This window comes from Sinohyriopsis cumingii, unplaced genomic scaffold (assembly GCF_028554795.1).
Source record: "Sinohyriopsis cumingii isolate HCF-2022 unplaced genomic scaffold, ASM2855479v2 utg000349l, whole genome shotgun sequence".
In the NCBI taxonomy this organism is placed as follows: Eukaryota; Metazoa; Mollusca; class Bivalvia; order Unionida; family Unionidae; genus Sinohyriopsis; species Sinohyriopsis cumingii.
In genome coordinates, this window is record NW_028315889.1 from 4442460 (window position 1) to 4457882 (window position 15423).

Here is a 15423-nt window from a genome sequence, read left to right on the forward strand (position 1 = left end):
TTGGCTCAATCTTAACTTGTAGGATTTACCTCTTATGCGGTTAATTGTAGGAAAGAAATGGTATTATGTTTGGTTACCATGTAGATAGACCAACAAGTTGTTCTCCACCTTTTTTTTTTTTTTACTTAAAAAAAAGGTGGAGAACAACTTGTTGGTCTACCATGTAGACTGTTCGTTATTATGCATCTAACTATATTTTAATGAACTAAAATAAATGTTGACATTTTCCAGTGTATTTCCTATCAAACTGTGCGTGACTCAAAGTTAAATAGGATATAAAATATAAAAGCACAGATGAATTGTTAGAATCTTTTGTCCATCGCAAAAACCGTGCATAATATCTGCATGAAATATTTTATTCAGTTTTCTTGTTTCCCGATCCAATTTGGCGAAATGTGTTATGAACGTTGGACTACCTATTAATAAACACGTATATCGATATTCCTGTCTGTGTTAAAATAGAAAATATATCACATATATTTGTATATGTTTATATAAATGATTTAAATCCTGTTAGCTCTTCTTGATGCCATCTTCGGTCAGTAATTCGAAAGCAAAGTGCGCAAGCCGACAGCACAACTATGTGAATTTTGACAGCGTAAACGGGGACGCAGTTTTCCGACTGATACAGACGAGGTTTTGAGTCGAGTTGGACGTGTATATTGTTGTGTATAGCATGATGTGAAAAAATACCAACAAAATGGGGACATGCTCAGATACGCTTATTTTAAGGTTTGTATCATTAAATAAGGCATTGTCATTCCATTTCAGCCGGCATTACAAAACGGGGACGTCCCTGTTTCGATGTGTGTCCCCGGTCTGTTAGTGTGTATTCACAATGGTGTCCCCGTTCCGCACCTTTTAAACACACACACACACACACACACACACACACAATGACAACCACTAAACATCCGTTACATAGACAAGTGTTCTTCTCTTACCTGAATATTGGTGCACTTCTTTTTCCGGTACATGTACAACCTTTGCACTCTTTGCTACGGAGATAAATTTGGATGACGTGACTTGTCAGTTGCGGGAAAACAAGTCAAAGAACCGGGTATATACCCGGCTTATTCCGTGTTGACAGAACTTATGAATCATGTAATACAGACTACCTGATCCTGAATAATGGCGGGTTATTTCGGGCTGGATAGCCGCGAAGTGATACGGGTCCACGTCAAGGTTTATAAATTGATCAATATACTGTTGAATAGTGTTCACTGTTGCAGGCCGCAGTTTAGATTTCTTTAGCCATGTCTTCAGATGCACAGGTGCTCGACGCGAGCTTGATGTTAAGAAAAAAATAATAATCTAAAGGAAACAATCATACAGAGTGACAAAAATACCATAGATTACCCCGATGACCCGTTCTGACATAGGACCCTCACTATCATAATATATACGAGAGAGAAGGTACGGAGCTTCCAAATACTTCGCTCCACCCATGACCCTCGATTTCCTTCTGCTGTTTCCGTCTTTAAAGGCACGCGACCGTACTATATGGTTTGTTTTACTTCTGATATATTTTTCTATCCATCAAGCCATAATTGACTTTTATGCGTTGTACCAAACTGAAGTTACGGGCTGCGAAACGTGTGATTTTCGTGAAGTTTTCCTTTGTGGACACTTCCGTGCTCATCTGAAAACCGGTGACAACAGCAATATGGACAATGTTTTCAACTCTATGGTGCATCCCTTCTTGAATTACAGAACAGTGGTAGATGCAAAAGTAAGTTTTTTACTTACCATTAACTTGATTCACCTTTAGGAATCCTGTTCCATGCAAGTATTTTACATTGTCTTCTTCACTGCACAACACATTGTATACATGCATTGCTATTTTCAAAATAGGCGGCACTAACGTCAACGCCGAAATATGATTGGCTCAAAAGGTTATTCTTATTATCATAGGAGCACGGAAGTGTCCACAAAGGAAAACTTCGCGAAAATCGCACGTTTCGCAGCCCGTAACATCAGTTTGGTACAATGCAGAAAAGTCAATGATGGCTTGATGGATAGAAAAATATCTCAGAAGTAAAATAAGCCATATAGTATGGTCGCGTGTCTTTAAAGACGGAAGTAGCAGAAGGAAATCGAGGGTCATGGGTGGAGCGAAGTATTTGGAGGTTCCGTACCTTCTCTCTTATATATTATGATAGAGAGGGTCCTATGTCAGAACGGGTCATAGGGATAATCTAAGGTATTTTTGTCACTCTGTATGATTTTTTTCCTTTAGATTATTATTTTTTTCTTAACATAAAGCTCGCATTAAGCACCTATTTTCAGATGTTGCCAAATTCCTAAAGTCTGACTATACATCCCAGTTTGTTTGTACCCCACTACCAATTTCAATAACGAAAACATTTAATGTGATAAAAAGTGCACAGAACTAAGTCAGTTGAATCAATGATTTATAATGTCAAGCCTGACGGTGACCAAAATGTCGCTAACACTGGCATCCCCTGCACCATTCATGCTTAACGGACTTTCCATACTAACACAGCACCATATTGCATACACTATGGGCTAGTTTATTTCCATCAGACAACATAATAACATAGTTGATCCTATTTGGTAACTGCCAGATAATTCTGTAAATTACCATTACATTGGATCTGGAATTATATCCCTTTGCACACATGAACCTAGAAATTAAACCACTTGTAAAATCCACATGAAAGGCAACTTTGTTGTTGTCATTCTTTTCCTTTGCTTGATTTGACATTGTATATATTGGAAACAGACGACATAATGTATGTACATCTATAATCATGTGCACACCCTTTGCTGGAAATGGACTTGTCCAGGAACTAGAAATGGATCTCGAGCATGTCGGTCTATTATATTGGAAACTTCCTTTAAGTGTGAAAAGCGCAGAAGATGATAGTGTTAGCGACACTCTACTCACAGTCAGGTTAGAAATTTTAAATCAGTGAATGAATTGACTAAGTTCCTTGCACTTTTGATCACATTAAAGGTTGCCATTATTGAAATCGGAAGTGGGTACAAACAAACGGGGATGTATAGTCGGACTATAGAGTGTACCTTTCATATATGCATTAAAGCAATTATTGTAATATACAATTTCAGAATTTTATCTGGAGGTACTATTGACAATACTTTTTCATAAAGAGTGCTTAAGACTTTTGTTGGTGTTCAACCAGGCTGACTGGCCCATCAAATTTGAAAATTACTGGCCAATTTAAGGAACTATTTGCTGGACATTATTCCTACAATGTAAGGTGCCTCCCCTGATATTTTATTTTATTAGGTGGCTGTCTTAATGCCAAAATAATGGCACTGTGTTGCATTTTCAGATGTCAACTAACATCATAATGAAAAGTCAAATTTTCCGGAACATCCGACACATTTGGCAGCCTATATTGACAAAGTCCTATTGCTATTGTCAGATTGTACTGAATTGTAGGTCAGTGGAACTTGAAAACGTTTTTTTGTGTGCTTCTTTCAGAATTTGAATTTATTAGAAAAAAGACATCAGAGTAAGTGAAGTCAGACTAACGCAATAGGACTTTAGTTTGTAGAAAAGCATCAGTATGGGCTGCCACGTTTGTGTGATATTTCTGAAAATTTGATTTCTCGTTCTGATGTTAGTTGACCTCATTATTTGGGCAATCTAAAAAAAAACACAAATGTCATGGGATACCTCTTACGTAGGACTAGGCTGTATAGTAGAACTAAATTGAGGAACAAATGTTTATTTAAAAACTTGGTTATCAGTGACATAATACAGTGCATATTCATTTAATAACTATTATACATGTATGTATGAATTAATATTTCACTCATGAAAACATGTTTGCCTTTGAATTTCATCAGTGACAACTTCAGTTTCATTTTAAAAGTGAATTAAAAAAATAATAACATGGCATGGTCATTGAGCCATACCATCCAATGACATCGTTCTCATTATGTCTATTAATAATCTTTTTGATCATCACTGAACACATGAGTGTACTAATGGGGGGTGGAGTGCAGATGGAATAGTTGCCCCAGGCACCAGAGATATAGTGGCACCAAAACAGTTCATAAAAATTAAATTGCAGGAAAATCATTGGCAGGGCCATAATTGTTGCCACAGGCACCATTTATCCTTAGTATACCACTGGCTGAACAGTTGTCAGAGAATGCACCATGTGTGGAAGAGCTAAATAGTGGGATAGTCCTGATCACAAAGATATTACTTATGATGCAGTTTGTAATGTTAGGTACACAAAATGAACATCTCATTGAGCAGGACTAAAGAAACCTGTGATTTCATTTCATTAATACACATCTTTTGGAATTTTCACGAGCCAAGGTTCCAACATGGTAATATATCCACACCTTAGAGGATTGATTTGATATTTCATTGCTTCGTCTTTGTGACATCTATTGGATTTCATGAGTTGCCACACTTAGTATAGACCTTTCCTGTAGATATTGCTTACATGGTGTTCCAAGTAAATTCCAGTATTGAATGTGTTGATGTGCCTGTAGTCTCCATGCAGGTCTTGCTCCACCATTTTGGCCAATGTTAAGGAATTTCCTCAGTGGTTCTGTATCGTCCAGGAGTTTTCTAAACAGCATAGAGAGTGGTTTGCTCGTCCCTGCCTAATTTAGGTTGAGATCTTGGGTACCAGTCTGATTAAAATCCAATCTCCTCTGTTATATGTTAAGACCAGACAGCGACTGCTTAGGGGTCATGTTCTGGTGAACTTTGATTAAGCCAAATGGAAATGCAGCTTTCAGAAATTTGAAAGCAAATGAAATCTTTCAGCACACAATGATTTTTCAGCCATACTGCTCAGACTTCCAAACATAAAGGTATAAGACTACATATGAGAGGCTGATAAAATAAGTGGTGGTCACCAGAACATGACCCCTAAGAGTTTACTATCAGAACCTAATATTGGACGGTGGAGATATGATTTTAATCAGATTGCCTCCGGTATCTGCTTCTATCTACAAAGTTTACACATTTGCCTTCTCACACGATGGAATCTGAGTCATCAGAATTGGACATTGTGGGGGGGGGGCCTGTTCTTACCTCCCAGTCAAGACACTGGAGGCCTAGGAAGCAGAGGCTAGGGCACTGGTGACCATAGTTACATGCCAGTCTTTTTTTGGCAACCTCCTTCAGCAGTCTGAATTAGAATGAATGAGGACACAGTCACTGGTTGCTCTTTAGTCCATGCTGGGGGCAGTGGCTAATACATCTCAACATACCTTGTCAGTGACCATAGCTTTATCAGCAGAGCTTCTCCACCTCCACAGGGATGCTGCTTTTGACTTCCAAGGTCTTACTGGTGCACAGTAAGAACCCTATGAGGCTGCCTTTAGAGGCAGAGACACGTCGGTAGTAGTAATCTCTCTTACTTCTCAAGACCTTAGCGACCAACAAAATGCCATTCCCTTGCATCTGCTCCTGTTCCATTCAGACCTTCCAGTCACTGGAGTCACCCTGACCATCCCCATGGGCCATTAGCTATGTTCTTCAAAGCAATGCAGCCCCAGTCCAAAAAAAGCAGTCCCGGTTAAGACTCAGTCCTTGGCAATGTTGCCCTATCAGAGGTTGCCAAGCAGGACAAGGAAGGAGGTGTACAAATCCTTCTTTCTTTCCTAAGGAAGGGAGGGGACAGCTCTAGAGCTTGCTTCCCCGCCTGTGGTGTGTCCTTCTGTACTATCTCTTGTTTTATAGGCGTGATCAGGCATTTTATGGGTAATGTTTGGGTATTCTCAATCATAAATGGAAGGAACCAGCTTAAAATCCAGGAACTTCCTCCTCTGGTAAGGACCTTCTTGTGGTGTTATGGTGGTGCTTATCAGTGTCTAGATGATGATTGACATCAGTGTTCTTCCCCAGGTCGAGTGGATAATAGAAATAAGAAATTAATGGAATGGATGGAATAAATGGAGATCTGAGCAGAGATATAGAATAGAACAACTGGAGCCCCCAAATACAGCGTATAACAATTTAACTAATTGGGTCAACAAAATAAAATTGTTCAAGACACTTGAAAAATACACTTCTGCTAGAAAATAATTACCAAAAGTTATTGAAATAATGCAATTAGTAGTTGACGAATTTCATCATAAAGTCAAGTGACCATTTGAACTTAGTTGTCCAGCATGACTGCATTGTCTGATCTGTTTGCTGGCCATACCAGATTCAACGTAACTATTCAGTTCAAGTTGACTTGTACAGCAACACTTTGTTCCCTCTGGTCTTCGCTTTTTGTTCAGGCATGGATTCTTTAATCTGCTAGGATCTTTCCCATTTGCTGTGGAATCTTTCTATCCAGCGTTCTCACGTTCTAGCGGTTTGAAGGTCAGACTTGGACATGGTAACTAAGCATACTAAATTTCTATTTGGCCCAACCTCTGAATGAATACATGTCTCTCTCACATTCCCTTCAGAATTTTCTCATATTGTATTAAAAATAAATGCCAACTGCTAGCTTGGTTCCAGGACACAACATTTGCATATCACAGAGTAATTTGTTTACAAGCCACTTCATTAAATAATATAAGATCTTAATGTATTCCCTTAATGCATCCAGCTACCATTATTAATTCAATCAAAAGTATAGTCTGCTCTCGCCTCATACAGTTAACAAATAGGGAACTTGTTAGACATGTACATATAATAGTCGACTTACAAAACTGTATCTAATTTTGTCTTAAGTACAGTATTCGCTAACTAACATTTGTGTGACATAAACCTCCTAGAGACATAGTAATAATTAAATTCCTAGCATACATGAATCACATGGCATGAAACAAATTCAAGCATCTTCACTAGCCAAGGTTCTGATTAGTTAACAACTTGGTGGATTGGGCAGATATTTTAGTGCTTTGTCCTAATGACATCTCTTTAATTTCATTAGTTGCCTCCCTTAGTTTATAATGCTTGCTAACCATTAGTTTATAATGCCTGCTAACCATTAGCGTGGACCAGCAGTGCTTTGTATTATCAGCCAAAATGGTGAAGGTATTTGACTTTAACAGGATACTTTGTATGTTTAATATCAAAAGTGTGACAACATGCCAGAGAGAAGCCATTACAGGTGTATTTGAGTGAAAGGTATTTGTACAAACATGAACAGGTTGTGGAAAATTGATTATTTATGAGTCCATTCAAGTTACATGCTTCCCTTGTCTCAATCATGTAGGAACATTGCTCAAATCGGAGCAACGTAATTTGATTGGATGCGGTGGCTTGCCACCACATCCAATGACATTCACAGACCTGAAGCACAGAAATATCTGCTTGATCTGCCAAGGTATAGACTGGGTAAACATGTTGGAACCTTGGTTTGTGAAGATGATTCAAACAATCAACTCAAGACTTCTTTTTGAAAATAATGTAACAAATTCTTAGAATGCATGAATTCTGAGTCTTATAACATTGAAGACAGATGAATTAAACAGTTATCTTCAGACCCGTATCAAAGAAGAATCGTATGAAAGACACCACAGCTTGTTCTCTTTTCCACCTTTTACAGAATTGTCTCTGAAGACTTTCACTACATATCCTTGAACCTTTTATGAGAAAAATACTATTCTTCTCAGAGTGAAGACCTCGTGCCTTCTGCAGAAGACTCAGCATGACAAATTTTGCAGCATAATACATTTATAAAACATGAAACTTCACATGGAAGCACCTCCACAGTTAATATCGTACCATGTATGCTCGCCTATAAGTTGGTCTTTTTTTAAAACTAAAAAATCCATTAATGTAGAGAATGAATCATCTTATAAGCGAGATATTAAAAATCTGACTATGTATTGGGTGTATATACTGGGACACTAAATCTTGGAAGATAATTATTTTCAAAACTAAATATTTTATGACCTTTACATGTTGGGACACAAAATTATAGCAATTGTTTCATGTATTACAAGTCTTGGGACACCAACATTTTTTCTACTAATCGATCAGTGTAAAAAGAAATATGATAAAGATGTTTCAGAAATAATGCTTAAAAAAAATTGTAATTATACCAAAAATTCAGTTTCAGTTTATTTTGATGTTAGCGACAATAACCATTTGCACAGGTACAGTAATTGTGCTAATATTATGGAGTACATGTATAAGGCAATTAAAAATCAAAGTACTTAGCTGCAAGATAAAATTCCCAAGCCAGTTTCAGAGTTTATACATTCATTGTAACTGGCTTGGATTGCTGTTGAAAAACAAAAGAAATATTTGGCAATTATAAACAAGGGAGAGGCAAAAACAAACCATTTGCCAATTATAAACAGGGGAGAGGCAAAAACAAACCATTTGCCAATTATAAACAAGGGAGAGGCAAAGACAAACCATTTGTCAAAATATGTATTGTTAGGGTCAAACTATCTTTTATACTTGCTCGTCTCAATTTTTAAATTTTTTTGAAAGACTTTTAATTTTATTCCCGTTCTAGGACAGGCAGTTAACATGCCGACACTGCACAGTGTCAGCGAATTCCAACTTTTCTATAGGCAATTGACTCGGACCCTACATACCAACATAAATGTCCAAATGTTATAAATGGGGTGGCAAGGGTCAGAGTAAACTCTAACTACCTTATGCCAAAGAAGCTGTTGGGATAAAATAATTACCATGGAATTAGCAGTGTGGGTGGATGGGTGCAATATTACTAACCACATCGCTTGTTGATTTGTAAAGTTTGTTTTAACTAACAAACAAGAAGTGCCTGTGCCTGCAGCAATTGTCAGATGAATTATCAAATTAAAGAAAAACAAGGCAAATGACTTGAAATTATTGACAACTTCTGATGATTAAAACAAATCACATATGGTAAATATCATTTTGTATTGATTTTCCACCAGTTGTATTAATATGTACAACAAAAGGATCGATATATCATTAAATCAGTTTTACCCCTAGAACTCAATGAAAAAGACATTCTGGATTGTATAATTGTTATACATCTGGATGTTCTAGACTTTGGTAACACTGCAAGTGTCTCTGAGATTCTCACTTTGTAATTAAATTATTAAATGATCTATCGATTTTACTAAACTTCTTAGTTTTGCTTCTTTCTGTTACATAGTTTAAGACCTAGTCATAACACCCTTATCTTACCCATCAGTGATGTCATACTAGTTTAGTCACTTTCCAGAAAAAGACAGTGTGCATAGGCAAGTTATCTGTGAGTTGGTATTCTAGAATGTTCTGTTTCACCCTTATGGGATGATGAATTCAGAGTATTTCCCAATAACGACAGGTACATATTCCATCGTTGAAGTTAGTCCTTCCCCAACAAACTACATTTCTGTTCCAACTGTATTTCTTTGATATATTTCATTATTAGGCAATTCTTAGCTTATTTTTACACCCATTTACAAAGGGGTGATCTAAACTTATATACGTTAGATTATGGTAGGTTGATTATAAATGTTTAGCGTAATTATCAGAAAATGATGGCATTAAAGTATTCTTCATGAAAATAAAATGAGGATATACCATCAGCACTCCCAGTAAAAATTATTTAGACTCAGTTTTCAGTAGGGCATAACCGACTTTTGATCCGGAAATCGGATTCCACCGGATAGTATGAACTTCCGATTAATCGGAGTCGGACAAGGCAGGAACGACCGATTCGGATAATAAAAATAATAAAGTTGAATTTCTATAGCACCGTGTCTAACACTGCGTGTCATTCGATAGTGCATTAATAAAGTTAAATAAGAAGTCAGAAAAGTCCAATATGGTCAACACAACGGGGTGAAACGATAATACTTGAGTTAGACCGAAAGATTTAAATTTATTAAAATATATAATACAGTCCTACCCGTTCATGTCAACATCCTCAATAATGAAGGCATAATATTGAATACATTGACACATGCTAATGAAGTATTAAAAGAAAATGATTCCGCAAGAGGCCAACTTTATAGGACCAAACAAAAGCCTGTTTTATTTTTATTTGACCGCGACATTAAAGCATGGCGGCAAGATCAACTAATTGTTGAATAAAGTACAGGATGGAACTGGCCGCTTGCCGACATAAATGATTAAGGCGGGAAAATAAAAGCCTGGCGGAAAGATCAACTAATTGTTGAACAAAGAATGGGTCAGAACTGGCAAAAAAATAAAAAATTTCATGGATTCTTTGTGGCTTTGAACTTCGTTGCATTTTGCTATAGTCCTGCCATATCCTTCCCCTTGTGACATCGGTGTAATATGCAAAACGTGTGTAACACGGTTTAAAAAGTTAATTTGAAAAACCTTTTAATTTAGCATTTCCGATTAATTGAATCGTATCCGGAATCGGAAAAATTTCATGCCCAAAATCCGGAATCGGAAATCAGTAGAAAAATGCTAATCGGTTATGCCCTAGTTTTCAGTCTTGAACAAGTTTAATCAAAGATATAACTCTTGTAGAAAAAATACATTACAATGATGACAATGGCTCAAGAACAAACTGACCATTGAAACAAGAGTTTAGTATATATATTTAGAATTAATTAAGCAGTTCCCAATATATTATTCTGAAAATAAAACAATGGGTTTGGATTGATTTCATCATTTCACTTTCTTTCAACATTTTATGGCCAGTCTAGTACCTATTTAAATAGAATTTCATTTCTTTTCTAGAAGTGTGATGGCTTGATGCAACCAGACCACAAAAAGTTTTCACTGGATCCCCAGATAACAACATTTGAGATGCTGCAGAATATTCTTGCTAGAGCATTTGATATAAAAAGGTATTGTACATGCAGAGTATATAAAGTGTTCCTTTATAATATATTACCACATTAGAGGCCCATGTCGTAGTTCCTATACCTAACTAGCATGAACAAATAAAAATCATTGTTGGGTTAGTAAGCTTACAACTAGCCCAACTTTTGCTTTAAAACAATATTGATATTGAGACCATTTTAAGTGCATCCTTCATTACAGTCTAGTTTTGGGGTCAATATTGGAATTTAAACCCCCTATGTACATATATATTTTATCTATTACAAAGGGTGCTTTGATTGATGATACTGTGGTAACTCAATTTGCTTTCGAGTTTCGTGCTTGGCTAATTAAATTGTTGCTCTTAACAGTGCATTCAACATTTACATTTAACTATCTTTTTCTCTTTATAAGGATTACAGCCTTTGATATATATGTGTGTGTATATATATATATCTTATCAGCTAATATTGCCATAATAGTCTGTTTATTATATAACATCTAATAAATATGAAGCAATAAATCTGTGTGATATGTATGAGGGCTAGTGGGTACATAAATGCTGTATAGGGTCAAATTGTACATAAACACATTCCAGACTCTGTATAATATCTAATGGTACATCAACACAGTCCTGGCTGTATAATATCTAATGGTACATCAACACAGTCCTGGCTGTATAATATCTAATGGTGCATCAACACAGTCCTGGCTGTATAATATCTAATGGTGCATCAACACAGTCCTAGCTGTATAATATCTAATGGTACATCAACACAGTCCTGGCTGTATAGGTCTAATGGTACACCAACACAATCCTGGCTGTATAATATCTAATGGTACATCAACACAGTCCTGGCTGTATAGGTTTAATGGTACACCAACACAGTCCTGGCTGTATAGGTCTAATGGTACACCAACACAATCCTGGCTGTATAGGTCTAATGGTACACAAACACAATCCCAGCTGTATAGGTCTAATGGTACACTAACACAATCCCAGCTGTATAGGTCTAATGGTACACACAACACAATCCTGGCTGTATAGGTCTAATGGTACACCAACACAATCCTGGGTGTATAGGTCTAATGGTACACCAACACAATCCCAGCTGTATAGGTCTAATGGTACACCAACACAATCCTGGCTGTATAGGTCTAATGGTACACCTACACAATCCCGGCTGTATAGGTCTAATGGTACACCAACACAATCCTGGCTGTATAGGTGTAATGGTACACCCAACACAATCCTGGCTGTATAGGTCTAATGGTACACCAACACAATCCTGGCTGTATAGGTCTAATGGTACACTAACACAATCCTGGCTGTATAGGTCTAATGGTACACATACACAATCCAGGCTGTATAGGTCTAATGGTACACCAACACAATCCTGGCTGTATAGGTGTAATGGTACACCCAACACAATCCTGGCTGTATTGGTCTAATGGTACACCAACACAATCCTGGGTGTATAGGTCTAATGGTACACCTACACAATCCTGGGTGTATAGGTCTAATGGTACACCTACACAATCCTGGGTGTATAGGTCTAATGGTACACCAACACAACCCCAACTGTATGTCTAATGGTACACCAACACAATCCCAGCTGTATAGGTCTAACAGTACACCTACACAACCCCAGCTCTATAGGTCTAATGGTACACCTACACAGTCCCGGCTGTATAGGGTCAGATTGTTCATCAATACAGTCCTGGCTGTATAGAATCCAATGGTACATCAGCACAGTCCTGGTTGTTTTTGTTGTAGGGTTTAACAACATTTTTCAGCACACGATAGGCTATACATGGCAGCCAGTATTAATGGTAGAGGAAGAACCCAGGAAAATCCCAGAAAGAACCACCGGCCCATGAGAAGCTACTGGCAAGCTTTCTCACATACCCACATTGACCAAATCGGAGACTCAAACCCACGCAGACAGAGGTCAGATGGCAATGATCCGTAACGGAGAGAGCTTTAGCTCAGTTGGCCACTCGGGGCCCCCACATTTGGTCTTTGTCTCAAAGTGCAATGCTAAATGAATTAGTATGTAGACAGATCGAAATGATAAGAAAATAAGAAAAACACAAATAATGCAAATTAATAACCAAGTTAATTTCAGAACCTTTTCAAAATACAAAAAGCATTGTTAAACAGTGATTTATGTTTTTTTTTCTTATTCTGCACAAGAGTGGTATCAATATTTTATTTCTAAATTTTGTCAGTATGCTAGAATGAAGAAACCTGCAGCATATTTAAAATATGCATATTTTCCATCAACCAATGTCATTTTCTGAATTAGCAATAAACCTTTGGATTTGTCAAAAGTTATGATGCATTTTATTACAAAAATAGGACCATTTTTATTTTTTTCAAAAGCCAATAGTATAGTAGTATAGTTAGCACATGTGTATTGGCAGATCTGGATGTATGATCTAGTTAGGTAAACATTATGTGATGGCAGTTCTAGGTCTTTGATACAGTTGAGCACACATTATGCTTGAAAAAATGTGAAACTTAAGAGAACTTGTTCAGCAGTCAGTGTTAAGTAAATTAATTAAATCCTGAGTGAATTATGATCCATTCTTTTGCAGTGATTTCACCATCAGCTATCTGTCACGGGAAGAGAAGACTCATGAAGTATATCTGAGCATGCTGTCAGACTGGGATATGGATGCTGCGTTTCAGAATGCAGCTATCCCATTTCTACAGCTGAAAGTGGATCTCAAACCATTTGATGAAGGTCAGCAATTGTACTTTTCAAAATATAAAAAATTTGTCCTTTTTTATACCTGCAGATATTGTTACAGTTTACCTTACCCTACAGACACAGTGTTGCTCATCAGCAGTCATTTACTTTGGCTTTCTGGCCATAAATATGTTTAATTATCCCTTCAGGGAAGTGTAGGGATATTATCACAGTTTCTGTCCATTAGTACATGTGTACCATATATACTCGCTTATAAGATGAGTCCAGCTGCAAACTGCACAGACCAAGATCTGTCATCACATAATGCACTGGCAGATCTGAGCCTGTGCAGTTTGTTAGGAGTAATCAATAGAACAAGCAAAATAGACCCAGTTCTGCAGTCACATTAATCTTTGGCAGATCATGATTTTTGTTCTTTAAATATGTTATATGTCGGGAGAACTATTACCACCTCGCAAATCCAGCCCTCCTAGATACTACTTTTAGCTAAAGGAGTTAAAAGTTTTCTGCCCATCTAGATGGCGGTCAAGCAGTGTTCTCCCCTTATGTATAAGGATTGGCGGCAAAATATATGAACCTGTCAGTTACTACTCCTGCTTGTGCCAAGAAGCACACACTCGTCATGAGAGACCTTGCAAAAGCCAGAATCTACAGTGAAGATATACCATTACAAGTTGGAGGAGTTTTTCTCTTCTAAGGAAAGTATATTCCATCTATATTTCCAACTTTTTTCACTTCCTATATATTTAGCGGTGCTTCAGTCTTTTTTATATGAAGAATTTTAGATGTAATATAGACACTTGTGTACATTTCTGTATTGCTTCCACTCAGGTTGGACAAGTACAGGCAAGCTTTGTGTACATGGTTTACTCAGTCACATCTTGTTCATCCATGTGTCTGTAGGCAACACTTGACTCATGTTTATCTGCATAAGCGTTCCATCATATTTAAAGAGCACTTAGTCACTCGCACAGGTGGCCTATGCATCTTCACAAGATAGTTTCAGGCCACAATATTTATATGCATCCTTGTCTTTATGCTCTTAAGAAACTCCTTATATATGTATAATTCCATCACTTCTGGTACATACAGGTGAGTTTCCTTTACCGCAGCATCCTTAGCCTTGGAATACCATGCTTCAGTGATTCTATCTGCATAGGCCATCTTTGACCTTCCATACAGGCAGTATTGTATTGAGATATCGACTGTCACAATTTTCCAGATAACCATCATTTGATGTAGCTCTGCGCCCACTCTGTATTCAAACAACACATGTGCAAGCCCCAAGGTTTATACTTCTCCTGCCTACAGGTAGTATTGTCATTATATTTTACCCGTAGGCTTCATTGCTCTATTAGAATGTCTGTTATCAATTTGTGGGTCAATTGTTTAAGATTTAGCTCTGCACTGACATTACATTCTAAAGACAAGTGCAAAGCTACAGTTTTATATGTTTTGCTCTATTTGTCTGACAGATTAGAGCTATGGGCAGATCAAAGAAATGCACAGCTAAAAATGAAGACATCACCTGTCTGCATGCTAATTCTTTCCTTACTGTGAGTGATGGACAAGGGAGATAAGTCAATTTTTACCCTGCAGCCATGAAGCACGGAATATTGACACACTCCGAAACAACTCTTGCACCAAATTCACCACCACAGGACTATTGACAGCTCCCTCTAACTTGCCTTCTTGGGGTTTGACTATTCCAATTGCAGAACAATGAGGGACAGAGCTCAACAAACAGCCAAGTTCCCTCTCACTCACCAGACATATGGACCAGCTACTTGGATCAAACATCCTGATACCTGTCCCAACTTGATGATCCAGAGAGTATCCTCCCCTATTTCCATCGTGACCAACCAAGGCCATATACCAGGGATCATGAAGGGACAAACAACAATATTCTGGGCCAGTCACTAACGACCTTGCTTCCAGTACATTGAAACTGGTTTTTGCAGACATGAACAGGAACCATATACCTTCTTGATGCCAAGATTAGTTCCTCATATT

General features: G+C 37.5%; 1 protein-coding gene across 1 annotated transcript in view; it reads left to right on the forward strand.

Moving 5' to 3' along the window:
- Positions 1 to 984: 984 nt before the first annotated feature.
- LOC149774344 (uncharacterized) overlaps positions 985 to 15423 on the forward strand; it is a 48963-nt gene continuing 34524 nt past the window's right edge. The window contains exons 1-3 of the mRNA XM_089945438.1: positions 985 to 1185; positions 10610 to 10719; positions 13295 to 13443. Coding sequence (XP_089801564.1) covers positions 1132 to 1185; positions 10610 to 10719; positions 13295 to 13443 — 313 coding nt within the window. The 5' untranslated portion in view covers positions 985 to 1131. The remainder of the gene's footprint in view (positions 1186 to 10609; positions 10720 to 13294; positions 13444 to 15423) is intronic.